The sequence below is a fragment of the Stegostoma tigrinum genome, chromosome 38 (genome assembly GCF_030684315.1).
Source record: "Stegostoma tigrinum isolate sSteTig4 chromosome 38, sSteTig4.hap1, whole genome shotgun sequence".
Classification (NCBI taxonomy): Eukaryota; Metazoa; Chordata; class Chondrichthyes; order Orectolobiformes; family Stegostomatidae; genus Stegostoma; species Stegostoma tigrinum.
Window position 1 is genome coordinate 6,575,941 of NC_081391.1, and position 17,632 is coordinate 6,593,572.

The window sequence follows — 17,632 nt, forward strand, 5'->3', positions numbered from 1 at the left end:
CCGGACGAAACCCATGCAGACACGGGGAGAATGTGCAAACTCCACACAGACAGTTGCCCGAGGCTGGAATCAAACCCAGGTCCCTGGTGCTATGAGGCTGCAGTGCTGACCACTGAGCCATCGTGCCGCCCCAGTGTATCCCCATGTATTCTCCGTAAGACCATAGGAACAGGAGTAAGCCATCAGCCCCTTAAGCCTGCTCCACCATTCAAAGGGATCATGACTGCTCTGACATTCCTCATGTCCAATCCTGCCCTTTCCCTGTTGCCCTTGATTTCACGAATGATTAAGAATCTATCTCTCTCAGCATTAAGCATGTACAAAGAACTCTGCCTTCACAGCTCTTTGTGGCAAGGAATTCCAGAGACTCTCAACCCTCTAAGGAAGAAATTCCTCCCTCATCTCAGTCTTAAATTGGCACCCCCTTATCCTGAGACTATGCTACCTGGTTCTAGACTCTCCCATGAGGGGAAACATCCTCTCAGCATTGACCCTGTCAAGCTTCTTAAGAACCCTCTCTACTTCAATGAGGTCACGCCTCATTCTTGTAAACTCCAGTGAGCAGAGTCCCAACCTGTTGAGCCTTTGTTTCTAAGGCAATGCCTCCAGACTGGGGATCATCTTAGTGAACGTTCTCTGAACTACCTCCAATGAAATTATATCTTTACTTAATTACAGGGAACAAAACTGTTCACTGTACTCCAGATGTGGTCTCTCCAGCACCATGTACAGTTGCAGTAAGACTTCCAGACTCCTTATTTTGAGATGGTTGGAGTATAAGGGCCAGCATTCCCTTATCCCTCCTGATTGCCTGCTGCCCCGTGTGCTAGCTTTCTGAGTTTCATGCACAAGTCCCCCCTAAGTCCTTTGGTGTTGCAGCTTTCTGCAGTTTCTCTGTATTTAAATAAATTTGTATTCTTTTGCTGTCTCTTCTGAAATGAATAACTTTGTATTTTCCCACATTATACTTCATTTGCCAATTTCTTGCCCCCTTATTTAACCTACCAATCTCTCTCTTTAAACTGTTTGTATCCCTCTCACAACCTGTTTTCTACATATTTTTGTGTCATCTGCACATTTGGCTACAATACATTTGCTTCCTTCCTTCAAGACATTGAAAATATATTGTAAAGGGACCCAGCACTGATCGCTGCGAAACCCCACTGCCAATCTTAAACAGAACCCTTCACCCCACTCGCGGTTTCCTGCCCCATTAACTATTTCTCTATCCATACCAATTTCCTATCTCCAACAGCATGGGCCCTTATCTAATGACCTAACCTTTTGTGAGGCATCTTGTCAAATGCCTTCTGAAACTCCAAATATAACACATCCACGGGCCCCTCTATCCATTCTGGTTGAGTCTTCCTTGAAAATCTCTAATAAATTAATCAGACGTGAACTCCCTTTCATGAAGCCATGGTGACTCAGCTCAATTGGATGATACTTTTCTAAATGTGCTGCTATTTCGTCCTTTATAATTGATTCCAATACTTTTCCACAGTCAGCCTAGATTGTTACAGAGATAGCAGGAACTGCAGACGCTGGAGAAACTGAGATAACAAGGTGTAGAGCTGGAGGAACACAGCAGGCCAAGCAGCATCAGAGGAGCAGGAAGGCTGACATTTTGGGCCTGGGCAGAAAGAAAGGTCTGAAGAAGGGTCTAGGCCCGAAACGTCAGCTTTCCTGCTCCTCTGATGCTGCGTGGCCTGCTGTGTTCATCCAGCTCCACACCTTTTAGTCAGCCTGTATGACTGCTTTTTGCCTGCCTTCTTCCTCGTATGTTTTCTCTTTCAGCTTGATACTCTTATTAACTTTCTTGGATAGCCATGCTTGGTTTATCGCTGTCTTAGAATTTTCTTCCTTGCCAGAAGTTATTTTTGCGGGAATCATGAACTATCTCCTCAAGTGTGTACCACTTCTTTCTTACTGTCATTCCCAAGGCCACTCAAGCAGTAGCCATTATGGGCAGACCTTGGGAGCCATACCTTTGAAATGGAGATGAAAATAAATAAACTAAACTAAATCATATTCTGAGGTATCTCTAACACTTGACAGAGAGGGAGAAGCCACTGGTCCAGGAACAATTGGAAAGGCAGCCAGGGAGCCAGGCAGGCTCGAAGGGCCAGATGGCCTACTGCTGCTCTCGGTTCTTATGTTTGGGACTGTCACACCCCCTGCCCTGAATTCTATGCGCCACTGGACCTGACCTCACGTAAACTGTGTCTCTTACACGCCCAGGGACTTTCCCGTGGTCCCTACACCAAATATCTTCCTCTGAAGTAAACTGTCTCTCTCTCTTAGTGGAGCCTTGTTTCTGGCATTGCCATTGCTTATGCTGTTTCACCCTCTCCCACCAAGGTCCAGGAAGATCAGGTTTAACTTGTTCCCATTAGTAACTCTGCTGAAGCTATCCCTGTAGTTGCCTGAGGGGTAGTCCATAATCAAATAGGAGCTGGGACAGTTTGAAGTGAGGCCATAGGCTGTTTCTTGAAGTCCGCCTTCTGAGCCTGAATGATGGATGGTTTGGAGCTCTCCTTGTACGATGAATCCCTTTTGACTTCAAGAAACACTGAAATTCCCTGCTGGGAAATGATGGCCCATTATCTGTGACCAACACTTCTGCAAGTCCGTGGATTTGAAAGAGTTTATTTTATCGTGGCCCCCATGTTTGACAAATCCAGCCCAAATGTGCCCATCTGGCCACTCTGAGCGGGCGTTCACACAATGACTAAGAACATTGAGCCCATGAAAGGACCTGCCTAGTCAATGTGTAACCAGGCCTGGCCACCCAATGGATGTGTGGGTGCTGCTGCCATACTTTTTGTCCCCATGGGCTCTCTGGGCAGTGCCCCACCAGCACGGCTGTGTCGGCAGCCAGTCCTGGCCACCAGGCATAACTTCTCGCCAACGTCTTCATTTTGGACACCCATGGATGACCCTGGTGGAGTTCAATCAGTATCTAACGGTGACCTTTGCTGGGGACAGTCACTCTTTTCCCCCTAATAATATACCATCCTGTACTGTGATCTGGCCTCTTTGAGTCAAAAAGGTTTCAGTTCTCTGTGAAGGTCCTTTGGTTCCCCCCATCACCACCAGCTGGTTCAGTTTTGCCAGGATGGGATCTTTCTGTGTCCAAAGTCTGATATGACTGGGAGTGTGTCCAGAAAATTTCAAACTATTACAGACTCTTCCCGTGATAGTACCACCGGTGGTGTATCTATCTGCAGCAGGCAGCTCAATGCATGTGTATTTGCTCCTTGGCCTCCTGGATAGTGTTCCAACTTGTTATTGGACGCACTGAAAGTAAGCACTCACTGCCGAATCATCTTGGAGCTATGAGCAGCAGTGCCTTGTCGTAGAGTCACCGAGTCCTACAGCACAGAAACAGACCCTTCGGTCCAGCCAGTCCATTCCGAACATAATCCCAAACTAAGATAACAAAGTGTGGGGCTGGATGAACACAGCAGGCCAAGTAACATCTCAGGAGCACAAAAGCTGACGTTTCGGGCCTAGACCTTTCATCAGATAGACCCTTCACCCTCTGATGAAGGGTCTAGGCCCGAAACGTCAGCTTTTGTGCTCCTGAGATGCTGCTTGGCCTGCTGTGTTCATCCAGCTTCACACTTTGTTATCTTGGATTCTCCAGCATCTGCAGTTCCCATTATCACTGATACAATTTTAACCTCACTGGGAAGCCTCTTCCAGAGATACATAACCTGAAGAAGTTACCCTCCTCCCTCCAGACCAACCTCAGGGAATCTCTCTCCCACTGCAACTCTCTTATAATCTCTTCAGCCTTGAAACTGCTCGACCATGTCCTGAAGCAAACCAGCTACCACAGTCACATCACCTTCCTCAGCACCTGCCTACGGAACCGGGCTCTGATGAAGGGTCTCGGCCCGAAACGTCAGCTTTTGTGCTCCTGAGATGCTGCTTGGCCTGCTGTGCTCATCCAGCTCCACACTTTGTTATCTTGGATTCTCCAGCATTTGCAGTTCCCATTATCACTGATACATAATCCCAAACTAAACTAGCCCCACCTGCCTGCTTCTAGCCCACATCCCTCCAAACCTTTCCTACTCACATACTTATCCAAATGTCTTTTAAATGTTGTAACTGTACCCACATCCACCACTACTATGGAAATTGATATGACAGTGTGTAATTAAATTAATGGAGTAATGCATGGAATCATGTTACAGATGAGATCAGGCTGAAGACAACGCTAGCATAATGCGATAGGTTAGTCAAATCACGTGATACATGAGCATTATGTTAAAGACAATGGTGGCATGATGTGATAGGTTAAGTGTAGAGTAGAAGACCTTGTGGCAGAAGATGATTAGTTTAGAAAGACAATACAAGCTAATGTGATTGGTTATGCTAATGATACGAGATAAGCGCGGCAACTAGAAAAGTACAAAAGTACCGAGGCCCGGGCAGTCGGGAAACCATTTTTCTGATTGTATCAGAGATAATGGGAACTGCAGATGTTGGAGAATTCCAAGATAATAAAATGTGAGGCTGGATGAACAGAGCAGGCCAAGCAGCATCTCAGGAGCACAAAAGCTGACGTTTCGGGCCTAGACCCTTCATCAGAGAGGGGGATGGGGAGAGGGAACTGGAATAAATAGGGAGAGAAGGGGAGGCGGACCGAAGATGGAGAGTAAAGAAGATAGGTGGAGAGAGTATAGGTGGGGAGGTAGGGAGGGGATAGGTCAGTCCAGGGAAGACGGACAGGTCAAGGAGGTGGGATGAGGTTAGTAGGTAGATGGGGGTGCGGCTTGGGGTGGGAGGAAGGGATGGGTGAGAGGAAGAACCGGTTAGGGAGGCAGAGACAGGTTGGACTGGTTTTGGGATGCAGTGGGTGGGGGTGAAGAGCTGGGCTGGTTGTGTGGTGCAGTGGGGGGAGGGGATGAACTGGGCTGGTTTAGGGATGCAGTAGGGGAAGGGGAGATTTTGAAACTGGTGAAGTCCACATTGATACCATTGGGCTGCAGGGTTCCCAAGCGGAATATGAGTTGCTGTTCCTGCAACCTTCGGGTGGCATCATTGTGGCAGTGCAGGAAGCCCATGATGGACATGTCATCTAGAGAATGGGAGGGGGAGTGGAAATGGTTTGCGACTGGGAGGTGCAGTTGTTTGTTGCGAACTGAGCGGAGGTGTTCTGCAAAGCGGTCCCCAAGCCTCCGCTTGGTTTCCCCAATGTAGAGGAAGCCGCACCGGGTACAGTGGATGCAGTATACCACATTGGCAGATGTGCAGGTGAACCTCTGCTTAATGTGGAAAGTCATCTTGGGGCCTGGGATGGGGGTGAGGGAGGAGGTGTGGGGACAAGTGTAGCATTTCCTGCGGTTGCAGGGGAAGGTGCTGGGTGTGGTGGGGTTGGCGGGCAGTGTGGAGCGGACAAGGGAGTCACGGAGAGAGTGGTCTGTCCGGAAAGCAGACAGGGGTGGGGATGGAAAAATGTCTTGGGTGGTGGGATCGGACTGTAAATGGCGGAAGTGTCGGACGATGACGCGTTGTATCCGGAGGTTGGTAGGGTGGTGTGTGAGAACGAGGGGGATCCTCTTGGGGCGGTTGTGGCGGGGGCGGGGTGTGAGGGATGTGTTGCGGGAAATACGGGAGACGCGGTCAAGGGCGTTCTCGATCACAGTGGGGGGAAAGTTGCGGTCCTTAAAGAACTTGGACATCTGGGATGTGCGGGAGTGGAATGTCTTATCGTGGGAGCAGATGCGGCGGAGGCGGAGGAATTGGGAATAGGGGATGGAATTTTTGCAGGAGGGTGGGTGGGAGGAGGTGTATTCTAGGTAGCTGTGGGAGTCGGTGGGCTTGAAATGGACATCAGTTACAAGCTGGTTGCCTGAGATGGAGACTGAGAGGTCCAGGAAGGTGAGGGATGTGCTTGTAACTGATGTCCATTTCAAGCCCACCGACTCCCACAGCTACCTAGAATACACCTCCTCCCACCCACCCTCCTGCAAAAATTCCATCCCCTATTCCCAATTCCTCCGCCTCCGCCGCATCTGCTCCCACGATAAGACATTCCACTCCCGCACATCCCAGATGTCCAAGTTCTTTAAGGACCGCAACTTTCCCCCCACTGTGATCGAGAACGCCCTTGACCGCGTCTCCCGTATTTCCCGCAACACATCCCTCACACCCCGCCCCTGCCACAACCGCCCTAAGAGGATCCCCCTCGTTCTCACACACCACCCTACTAACCTCCAGATACAACGCATCATCCTCCGACACTTCCGCCATTTACAATCCGACCCCACCACCCAAGACATTTTTCCATCCCCACCCCTGTCTGCTTTCCGGACAGACCACTCTCTCCGTGACTCCCTTGTTCGCTCCACACTGCCCGCCAACCCCACCACACCTGGCACCTTCCCCTGCAACCGCAGGAAATGCTACACTTGTCCCCACACCTCCTCCCTCACCCCTATCCCAGGCCCCAAGATGACATTCCACATTAAGCAGAGGTTCACCTGCACATCTGCCAATGTGGTATACTGCATCCACTGTACCCGGTGCGGCTTCCTCTACATTGGGGAAACCAAGCGGAGGCTTGGGGACCGCTTTGCAGAACACCTCCGCTCAGTTCGCAACAAACAACTGCACCTCCCAGTCGCAAACCATTTCCACTCCCCCTCCCATTCTCTTGATGACATGTCCATCATGGGCCTCCTGCACTGCCACAATGATGCCACCCGAAGGTTGCAGGAACAGCAACTCATATTCCGCCTGGGAACCCTGCAGCCATATGGTATCAATGTGGACTTCACCAGTTTCAAAATCTCCCCTTCCCCCACTGCATCCCTAAACCAGCCCAGTTCATCCCCTCCCCCCACTGCACCACACAACCAGCCCAGCTCTTCACCCCCACCCACTGCATCCCAAAACCAGTCCAACCTGTCTCTGCCTCCCTAACCGGTTCTTCCTCTCACCCATCCCTTCCTCCCACCCCAAGCCGCACCCCCAGCTACCTACTAACCTCATCCCACCTCCTTGACCTGTCCGTCTTCCCTGGACTGACCTATCCCCTCCCTACCTCCCCACCTACACCCTCTCCACCTATCTTCTTTACTCTCCATCTTCGGTCCGCCTCCCCCTCTCTCCCTATTTATTCCAGTTCCCTCTCCCCATCCCCCTCTCTGATGAAGGGTCTAGGCCCGAAACGTCAGCTTTTGTGCTCCTGAGATGCTGCTTGGCCTGCTGTGTTCATCCAGCCTCACATTTTATTATCTTATTTTTCTGATTGTCACAGCTTTTGTTTGCAAATAGGAGTTCAACTCCTTGAGGAATTCTCTACATCTCGGGGTGTTTTAAACAGAGAATTGGGAAGCACTTCTCCACCACACTACCTTAGGAAATTCATTCCACACACGAACCACCCTCTGTGTAAAAAAATTTCCCGCTCATGCCATACTTAAATCTTTCTCCTCTCGCCGTAAAAATGTGCAATCTTGTCTTGAAATTCCCTACCCTAGGGAAAAGACGTGTACCATTGTCCTCCATGAGTAGACCTAGTAAAGGTTTATCGTCCATTATTATTACAAATTTAGAGCTATAAAGATATTGGTGTGGAACTTCCTGACTCCAAATATGACCACCAAACCTTCCGTCTCTATCTGGGCCTATTCACGCTCTGCACTGACCAATATCCTGGATGTGCGCACTATTGGGCATCCTGCCTCTACCTTTGCCCGTGAGACAGTTAACATTGCGTAGGCCTTGCAGGATTGTGGGATTGCTCCCTGGTCAACATGTCAGATGGCCTTGGCCGCTCTGGTAGTCTCTGGAACGTCTCGGAAACACCTCCAGGTCTTTAATAGGATGTCGCTTAGGCAGCTATTTTCTAATTGAACGATGTTGAGCCAATCAGGGTGAATCTTTATCAACCAATCAAGCTTGGGCCTGAGCCATTTACTACAATCAGTGGTAACTAAGCCAGCTGCTTCTCTTAAGAGCCTGGAGCGAGAGTTGTACCATTCATCTGTAAACATTCCCAGAGTGAATTTTGTTGAAGCCTGGTTTTGCGATCACCGAAGCAGCCGTACCCACTATCAACCTCCATTAGAACCAGGTGACCATTTAACCAGATGTTTCTTTTGATTGGTTCTGATTTGGATGTTGCTAAGCAATTTAATTGTCCAAACCAGATGTCGGTGAGCTTTCCAGGGTGTGCATTCTCCTGGATACTGACCTATGAGTTCTCTTACTCCATTCAGACCCGGTGGATCTCTTTAAGCATCTCAAGGCCACATTCTAGCAGCAACTACACTAAACCCACCCACCCACCCCCCCCCCCCCCCCACCCCCCCCCGGCCCAGATCCTGGACAAATTGGTAACCATTTGGCCGAGACTTGGCCTTGTTCTGGGGTTTTGCTGTGGGCTGACCCAGATTCCCTCTGTTTAAGATATGTCCTGTGTGAGGCTGTGCAACTGCCTTTACTCCAGTGGTGATCCTCAAGCTCGGTCAGACCGGCAACGGTATGCATTTCTATCGGAATACCCCGTAACTCACGCTGCACTTGCCACATTTTCCAATGATAAAGTCCAGTTGGGTTTCAGCCAGTGGGTGCTTTTGCATGGTCACATCATTAATCCCATTCTCACCACTCTCTGAAATGACTGCACAGAGGCCAGTATCCCATCACCAAGTCTCCTTTAATTTACATGTGGAGAGCCCTTGACACTGACACCCTCAGAGCCAGCTCTCAGAGTGAGCAGAAACTCGAGCTGTGAGGCTTCTCCATCATCAGTTCCATCCGAGATTTAAGGCGCTCCTCAGTATTAGCCCTTTCCTGTCTGTACACAATACAGAAACCTATTTTCTACACCCATGTCCACATCTGCTCTGTGCATGAGGAGAGAGCCTTTGGGGCCACTGGTGGTTCTGCTGTGAGCCCATACTCTACGACCCACTCACCATCAGCCCTTGCTTCAGTAATAAGGGAAGCTGGATTGTAAACAGGAGCGGGAACCACTGGTTGATGGTCAGCTCTCCGTCCACGGCAATAACAGGAACAATTCCAGCATCTCCTAACCTCACCTGGCCAAATTTGATTTTTTTTTTAGAGATAACACGGTGTGGAGCTGGATGAACACGGCAGGCCAAGCAGCATCATAGGAGGAGGAAAGCTGACAGGGCCTAGAAAGAAAGCCCCACTCCCATTTCCTACCTATTAACCTCATCCTGCCCCCTTGACCTGTCCGTCCTCCCTGGACTGACCTATCCCCTCCCTATCTCCCCACCTACACTCACCTCTACTGTCTCCATCCCTGCCTCTTTGACCGGTCTGTCTCCTCTCCACCTATCTTCTCCTCTATCCACCTTCTATCCGCCTCCCCCTCTCTCCCTATTTATTTCAGAACCTCCTCCCCTTCTCCCATTTCTGAAGATGGGTGTAGGCTCGAAACATCAGCTTTCCTGCTCCTCTGATGCTGCTTGGCCCGTTGTGTTCATCCAGCTCTACACATTGTTATCTCAGATTCTCCAGCATCGGCAGTTCCTGCTGTCTTAAGATCCTTTTTAATTGGCTTGGCTTCCGTCCACACTGCAAAACAAAAATAAATCCTCTTGATCCAAGTGGATGGGACCTGGAACACACGGCCTCTTAGAGAGGTGCAGGCAGATTCAAAAATAATTTTCCAAATAAATAACTTCCTGCAGGTTAAAAACATAGAACAACAGATGCTGGAAATCTGAAACTAAAAACTCTAATAGCTGGAGAAACTCAGCAGGTCTGACAGCAGCTGTGAAGAGAGGGACTGAGTTACATGAGGCCAGTTCCGACCGGGTGTCACTAGACTCGAAACGTTAACTCTGTTTCTCTGCTGCCAGACCTGCTGAGATTCTCCAGTGTTTTGTGCTTGCTTGTGAAGGGGATTGGGACTAACTGGGAATGCTCATCTAAAAAGGGACGGCACGGATCTGAGGGGTTGAATGGCCCTTTTCTGTGCTGCATTGTCCTGCAATTTGACAGGTTTGTTCCCCAAGACTGGTATTCGCACTGTTCACGCTGGCCTTTCCTGTTCCAGCTCAGCTCGGGCTAATCTTGGGCCTCTTTCGAAGGGAAAATGCAAGTGTTTCTCCAGGTCACAGGGCCATGGCTTCATTACACCCATGGACGGGAAAGAGGACATCTTTGTACACATCTCTGAGTGAGTAACAGCAATGTCAAACCGTTTTACGTTTAACGTATCTATAGTAGTGGGATAAGAGAAAGTTAGGAGACTGGGGTGGGGAGGAGTAGTAACTGGAGGTTCTTATCAGTTCAGATCTGGAGACTATCATCAGTTTTCACATGCAGTGAGAGAGGAGGTTTGCAGTCAGCTGTTTGTATCAATATGACTGAGCGGTTTGTGAGCCTACCAGTAGGAGGCAGCCTTGGACATGGTTCAGTCTCATCTGAGGTTCTGAGGAAGGGTCACTGGACCCGAGGCGTTAGCTCTGTTTTCTTCTCCACATATGCTGCCAGACCTGCTGAGCCTTTCCAGCAACTTCTGCTTTTGTTTAGTCTCCTCTCCCCTTGGGGCAAGGAGCAGGCCACCCAGGAAGGCCAAATTCCACATGGATCAGTCACTTCGCTGAATCGAAAGAAAATATATGTTTCCAAAAGCCGTGCATTTATATAGCCTCTTTGACAACTGGGAAGTCTTGCATTGCCTCCTGCTGAGCCAGGATCACATGAACGTAAGATGTAGGAATAGAGGCAAGCCATTCGGCCCATTGAACTACTCAGCCAATCAATGAAATCATGGCCTATCTGATAATCCCCAATCCCAAAGTCCCACCTGACCCCGGATTCTCTGGTTCTGACTCCTGCTACAGGGTTGGGTGACCAAGGAGCTGTGTTCGTAATGAGGCCAAACAGGTAGAGCATCCCATTCGGCCCATCAACTCTCTGAAAAGGAGTCCTCCACCCTATCCCATAGGTAACCCACCTAGCCTGTGTACTATGGATAATTTAGCACGGCCAATCTGCCCTAACGTGCACATCTTTGGACTGTGTGGGGAAACCGAAACACCTGGAAGAAACCAGCACAGACATGGGGAGAATGTGCAAACTCCACACAGACACGCCTGAGGGTAGAATCGAACCCAGGTCCCTGGTGCTGAGAGGCAGCAGTGCTAACCGCTGAGCCACCGTGCCAATATCAGGCAGTCGGAGAGGGAGTGATTCCCGGTTCATGAGACGGAAGGAAGTTTGGAAACTCTACGTCATGCTCCACTCTCTGGCACACATCTGGCCAACATGTGATTGCAAACTGAGCCACTGCCACAGGTTCCATTAGGGCCCTAACTCTGAGCCACAAACCAACACCGATGGAAACCTTTAAAGGTCTGGCAAAGATCTGTAGCTCGGGTTGTGGGTGAGATTGTTGACTTGCTCTCTGAGCTGGCTGGTTTTTGTTCAGATGTTTCATCGCCATGCTAGGTGACATCGTCAGTGAGGCATCTGATGAAGTGATGTTATTCTACTCGGCTTGGAATTTATTCTGTCTGGTCCATTATGGTGAGCTCTGTCACTTCTGATTTTGATCTGTATGGGTTTATATATGGGGTCCAATTCTATATGTTTGTTGATTGCATTATGGGTGGAGAACTGTGCCCCTAGGAATTCCTGTGCGTGTCTGTGTTTGCCTTGGGCCACTGTGGTGACCATGTCCCAGCTGAATTGATGGCCTTCATTGTCTGAACGTACAGATATTAAGGAGAGTTGATCGTGCCGTTTTGCCACCAGTTGATATTCGTGAATTCTGATGGCTAGTGTCCTCCCTGTCTGTCCGAGGTAATGTTTGTGGCATGATATTTTGTAAACCACGTTGGTTCTGCATGTTGTGGGAATGGGAATCCTGAGAAGCATGGTTCTCCACTTCAATCACAAACACATAGAATTGGACCCCATGTACAAACCCATACAGATCTAAACCGGAAATGACAGCTTTCACCATAACGGACCGGACAGTATAAATTCCAAGCAGAGTAGAACAACATCACTTTATCAGAGGCCTCACTGTCACCCAGCGTGGTGATGTACAAGCCGGCTTGGCGAGCGAGTCAACAACTTCTCCAATGGAAACCGATGACCGGCTCATGGTGGACCTTCAGCCACGATTGAGGCAGCAACGCATCTCGGAGCAGAGCACAGACAGTGGACTCTTACAAGCCCCAGAGAACATTTCAGTCACTAATAGCCTGGCTGATAGTGAGGAAGACGGTGATGCCGAGGGAAGGTCGCTGGACCAGTTGCCCGGGGGTCAGGCAGATGTGCTGGGAGAATGTGGTTGACTCTGAACTGCCTGCTGGGCAACTAGGGATGGGCAATAAATGCTGTCTGGCCAGCAACGGCCCTCATCCCGTGATGAATAAAGAAAAATAAAAATTGGTTCAAATCCTGCCATGGCAGCTGGTGGAATTTAAATTCAATAAATTAAAACCCTGGAAGATGAAACTTACCTTGGCCACAAGTTGAACAAGAACGTGCTGCTGTAATGTGGAAAATGTGGTGGATAGTTCTGAGCGAGCTTTCACAGGTGAAACTACAGACATATTTTGTTTTTGTCATGTTTATTGAGGGATAAGTAATGGCACTGGGGGATTCACCCTGCTCCTCTTTAAAATCATGCCAGGGGACCTTTGGCATCTCCCCAAGTTGCATCTCAGCCGCCTTGTGGTTCCGCTGGCAGAGCGGCACTCCCCTGCGCCCCTTCCCCCCCACCATCAAACAAACTCTAGTGTCCTCCTTGAACCATGCCCCATGGGCACTTAGACAGAAATCTCCCGTGAGATCAATGTTAATGGACAGGGCACTGTGCTCTAGTAGCTGAAAGGCTTCATCCTCACCAAGTCGTGTTCTCTCAAACCTCCAGCTTTTCACAAAGAAAACGCTTTGAAGACCCTGTGAAGTTCTCCTGGAAGTGCAGCAACATTGACCTGAACGTCTGGGAGGATCTCCATCGTTCAAAATGGCGCCATGGATCTGCCTCATCCTTCAAATCACAATGTCTTCGTAATGGGGCAGCGAGGCGACAGAGAGGGAAAGAGACAGAAGCAAATCCCACACCCGGGATCCCACTGCCTCGTGGAACATCCTGCCCCCTTGAGCCAATTCGGGAATCAGTTTATCCAATCACATTGGAGATTCATGGCAGAAGCTTGAGACCCTGAGTTAACAGCATTCTCAAAATAACGGTCACTGTTTAACCCTGCATAAATTTAAAAAAAAACACATTCACAACCACCCTGTGGATTGTGGGAGCTTGCTGTGTACAACATGGCTGCCACTGTTCCTCCATGACTACACGAGTTAAGGGATTTTGATGGGAAGGCACATTGGGATCAGTTGAGGTGAAGGAAAGTGCTGTATCCATCAGAGATAAGTGAGGCCCTGGGGGAGGACTGGACAATGTATTTGCAATTCACAGCAAACCATTCCTTTGCGTGCTGCCTCAATGCAATGTTTACCAAACTGATGAGGACCATCTCAGCACCCAGCCACACCTTCAAACAGTGAAGTACAGTGGATGGTGAAACCGAAAACTAGAACTGAGAAGGCTGGAGGATCTCAGCAGGTCCGCCAGCAACCGTGGAGAGAGAAAAACAGAGTCAACACTTCGAGTCTGATCTGCCTCTAGTTCAGAATGGAGGGGGGCTGGAAAGTGGTTTTTATGCTGCTGGGAGACGGGGGAGGAAGAGGAACAAGTGGAACAGATACTGAGGGTATCCACAACAAAAGGCAATAAAGGTGGCAAAGGAAGGATAAAGGTGAAAAATAGGTGTTAATGAGAGGTGTGTAAGGGAGAATGTGGGCCCACACTGTTAACAGCGAAAACCAACAAGACATGGACAGTGTTGGGAGCGGTTTCTGAACAAAACAGAAGACAGAAATGATTCTCTGACTTTATTGAACAAAGTGTTGAGTTCATGCACCTCAGCAGAAAATTCCTCCAAGATAACAAAGTGTGGAGCTGGATGAACACAGCAGGCCAAGCAGCATCTCAGGAGCACAAAAGCTGACGTTTCGGGCCTAGACCCTTCATCAGAGAGCCCTCTCTGATGAAGGGTCTGGCGCGAAAGGCAGCTTTTGTGCTCCTGAGATGCTGCTTGGCCTGCTGTGTTCATCCATCTCCACACTTTGTTATCTTGGATTCTCCAGCATCTGCAGTTCCCATTATCACAGATAGAAAATTCCTACAGATGAGTTAAGCTAAGGACTTTCTAGCTTCAGCTTTGGAAGCGAGTGGGGAAAGAGGAGATAGATTTAAGAAGGACCTGAGGGGCAACTTTTTCAAACAGAGAGTGTTGCAGAATGAGCTGCTAGAGGAGGTGGTTGAGACAGTTACAATAGCAACATTTAAAAAATCATTTGATAGGTACATGGATGGGAAAGGTTTAGAGGGATGTGCGGGCAATTGAAACTAGCTGAGTGGGCACCATGGTCAGGATGGACCAGTTTGGGCCGAAGGGCCTGTTTCCATTGTGTATTACTCTATGACTCCATGAGTCATTTTCAATTTGAAGTGTTATTTCATCTTGATTGTCCACATTCTGTACGTGACTTTTGCCCGGTGATACATGATCTCCATCAGGGCCCAGTGCGTTGACCAGCCTTCCCAATCTTTCTCTTCTTCCAGCATCGAGGGAGAGTACGTGCCAGTGGAAGGTGATGAGGTCACATACAAGGTCTGTGCCGTCCCACCCAAGAACCTGAAGTACCAAGCAGTCGAGGTGGTCATCACCCACCTGGCACCAGGCACCAAGCACGAGACCTGGTCTGGGCAGATTGTTAACTCCTGAGGCAGGCCGGGCCTTGCGGCTCAGGCCCTGTCAACGGGGCCTTCGAAATGAAACAAAACATTCAACGACAGTAATTGTGGGGAAGATTATGTGATTTGTGAGCCGTGTGTTGTTATTTAATGGTTCGGGATTTTAAAAAGAATTACACACAAAACAGAGCAGAGTTCCCACCAGGCTGGGGAAAGGGGTATGATCATGGCTGTTTATTTTCGTTCTTATTTATTTATGCTAAAGTCCACTCGCACTGTTGGCCGTGAAATATTTCTGCTTCATTACAGAGTCTGGATCGGATTATTCCCCAGGAGGTCTGTTCAGTGGGAGATAATAGTGTAACGCTGATGTCACTGGCTTAAAGCAATCTGAACACCCAGCCGAAAGTCCTCTGGGGTTGAAAGGTCATGGCACTTGGTAGAATTAAAATTCAATGAAAAGTCTGGGATTAAAACCTAATGTACTGATGACTACAAACCTATGTTCAATAGAAACCCGTCTGGTTCATTGAGGGTCTGGTCCTTTAGGGAAGGAACTCTGCCGTCCTTACCTGGTCTAGGGCCTACATGTAACTCCAGACCCCAGCTATGTGGTTGACGCTTTGTTGAATCCCTCCAGTGTGGACGTTGGCCATTCAGTCCATACTTACCCTCCAAAGAGCATCCCACCCTATCCCTTTAACCCCACATTTCCCAAGATTAACCCACCCTAACCTACACATTCCTGGACACTACAGACAATTTAGCATGGCCAATCCACCCTAACCTGCACATCTTTGGACTGTGGGAGGAAACCCGCAGACACGGGGAGAATGTGCAAACCCCACACAGGCAGTCACCCGAGGCTGGAATTGAACCCGGTCCCTGGTGTTGTGAGGCTGCAGGGCTAACCATTGATCCACTGCATCATCCTAACTGCCCTCTGAAATGGCTGAGCAAGCCATTGTGCTCAAGGGTAATTAGAGATGGGCAATAATTTCCAGTAATGTCCACATTCCCACAAACGATATTTTAAAACGTCACCTTGTTTTACTTCCCAATGATAGGGAGGGCTCATTTTAACTTTAACACAAATTTCTCACCATCAGGCCATAGGGCAGGGGCTGTTCAGCTCCTTGAGCCCATTCAGCTTAGCTGTGCAATATCATTGTCTAGTTTAACTCCATCATCCCACCTGGATTGTTTCGATATTTTAACATTCTGACCTCACAAAAATCTATCAGTTTTGACACTTTCAGTTGAGCCCCGACTGAACAGAAGAAGAGGTCAGGAATTCCACTACCCTTTCTTTTTCCCGATGTAGTTCACAGGACCTGGGCATCGCTGGCTGGGCCCAGCATTTATTCCCTGTCCCTAGTTGCCCCTTCAGAAGGTGGTGATGAGCTGCCTTCTTGAACTGCTGCAGTCCACCTGCTGTGGGGTGACCCACAATGCCATTAGGGAGGGAATTCCAGAATTTGGACCCAGCGACAGTGAAGGAACGGCGATATAGTTCCAAGTCAGGCTGGTGAGTGGCTTGGAGGGGAGCTTGGTGTTCCCATGTATCTGCTGCCCTTGTCCTTCTGGATGGAAGTGGTCGTAGGTTTGGAAGGTGCTGCCTGAGGATCTTTGGGTGAGTTTCTGCAGTGCGTCTTGTAGACAGTACACACTGCTGCTACTGAGCGTCGATGGGGGAGGGAATGGATGCCTGTTGATGTTGAGCCAATCAAGCGGCTGCTTTGCCCTGGATGGTGTCACATTCCTTGGGGATTGACAGAGCTGTGAATAGTGTTGGTGTAAGCAAATACTTCCCAACCATGAATCCACCTGCTGTGATTCAAAGCTTCTACCCTCTTTGTTCTCGATAATCCTGTCCATAGCAACTAGCTTCTGCCCATCAAATCCTTCAATCTCATTTAAAATGCAGCAAACATTTTATTAACGGGCACCTATGGGACCAGGAGCCTACCAGTTGGTCAGACGTTCTGGTTGACGAAGCGGTCCACATTATATTAAAGCACACACTCAGTAACAGAAACAGAACACGGGGTATACAGTGATAATGGGAACTGCAGATGCTGGAGAATCCAAGATAATGAAATGTGAGGCTGGATGAACACAGCAGGCCCAGCAGCATCTCAGGAGCACAAAAGCTGACGTTTCGGGCCTAGACCCTTCATCAGAGAGGGGGATGGGGTGAGGGTTCTGGAATAAATAGGGAGAGAGGGGGAGGCGGACCGAAGATGGAGAGAAAAGAAGATAGGTGGAGAGAGTATAGGTGAGGAGGTAGGGAGGGGATAGGTCAGTCCAGGGAAGACGGACAGGTCAAGGAGGCGGGATGAAGTTAGTAGGTAGGAGATGGAGGTGCGGCTTGGGGTGGGAGGACGGGATGGGTGAGAGGAAGAACAGGTTAGGGAAGCAGAGACAGATTGGACTGGTTTTGGGATGCACCCATCCCTTCCTCCCACCCCAAGCCGCACCGCCATCTCCTACCTACTAACCTCATCCCGCCTCCTTGACCTGTCTGTCTTCCCTGGACTGACCTATCCCCTCCCTACCTCCCCACCTATACTCTCTCCACCTATCTTCTTTTCTCTCCATCTTCGGTCCGCCTCCCCCTCTCTCCCTATTTATTCCAGTTCCCTCTCCCCGTCCCCCTCTCTGATGAAGGGTCTAGGCCCGAAACGTCAGCTTTTGTGCTCCTGAGATGCTGCTGGGCCTGCTGTGTTCATCCAGCCTCACATTTCATTATCACGGGGTATACACATCACCTTATTTACAGCACATATCGCTTGGATGCAACTTTGCCTTAAATAAAACTTAACTGCAGAGAACCTTCTCACTCAC

General features: G+C 49.2%; 1 protein-coding gene across 5 annotated transcripts in view; it reads left to right on the plus strand.

Moving 5' to 3' along the window:
* The window catches only part of LOC125447316 (cold shock domain-containing protein C2-like), a 64,786-nt gene extending 47,893 nt beyond the window's left edge, over nucleotides 1-16,893 (plus strand). For all 5 annotated transcript variants that reach the window (XM_048521641.2, XM_059640843.1, XM_048521640.2 and 2 more), the window contains exons 3-4: nucleotides 10,055-10,177; nucleotides 14,654-16,893. In XM_048521641.2, the coding sequence (XP_048377598.1) occupies nucleotides 10,055-10,177; nucleotides 14,654-14,816 (286 nt within the window). In that variant the 3' untranslated portion in view covers nucleotides 14,817-16,893. The remainder of the gene's footprint in view (nucleotides 1-10,054; nucleotides 10,178-14,653) is intronic.
* Nucleotides 16,894-17,632: the final 739 nt, after the last annotated feature.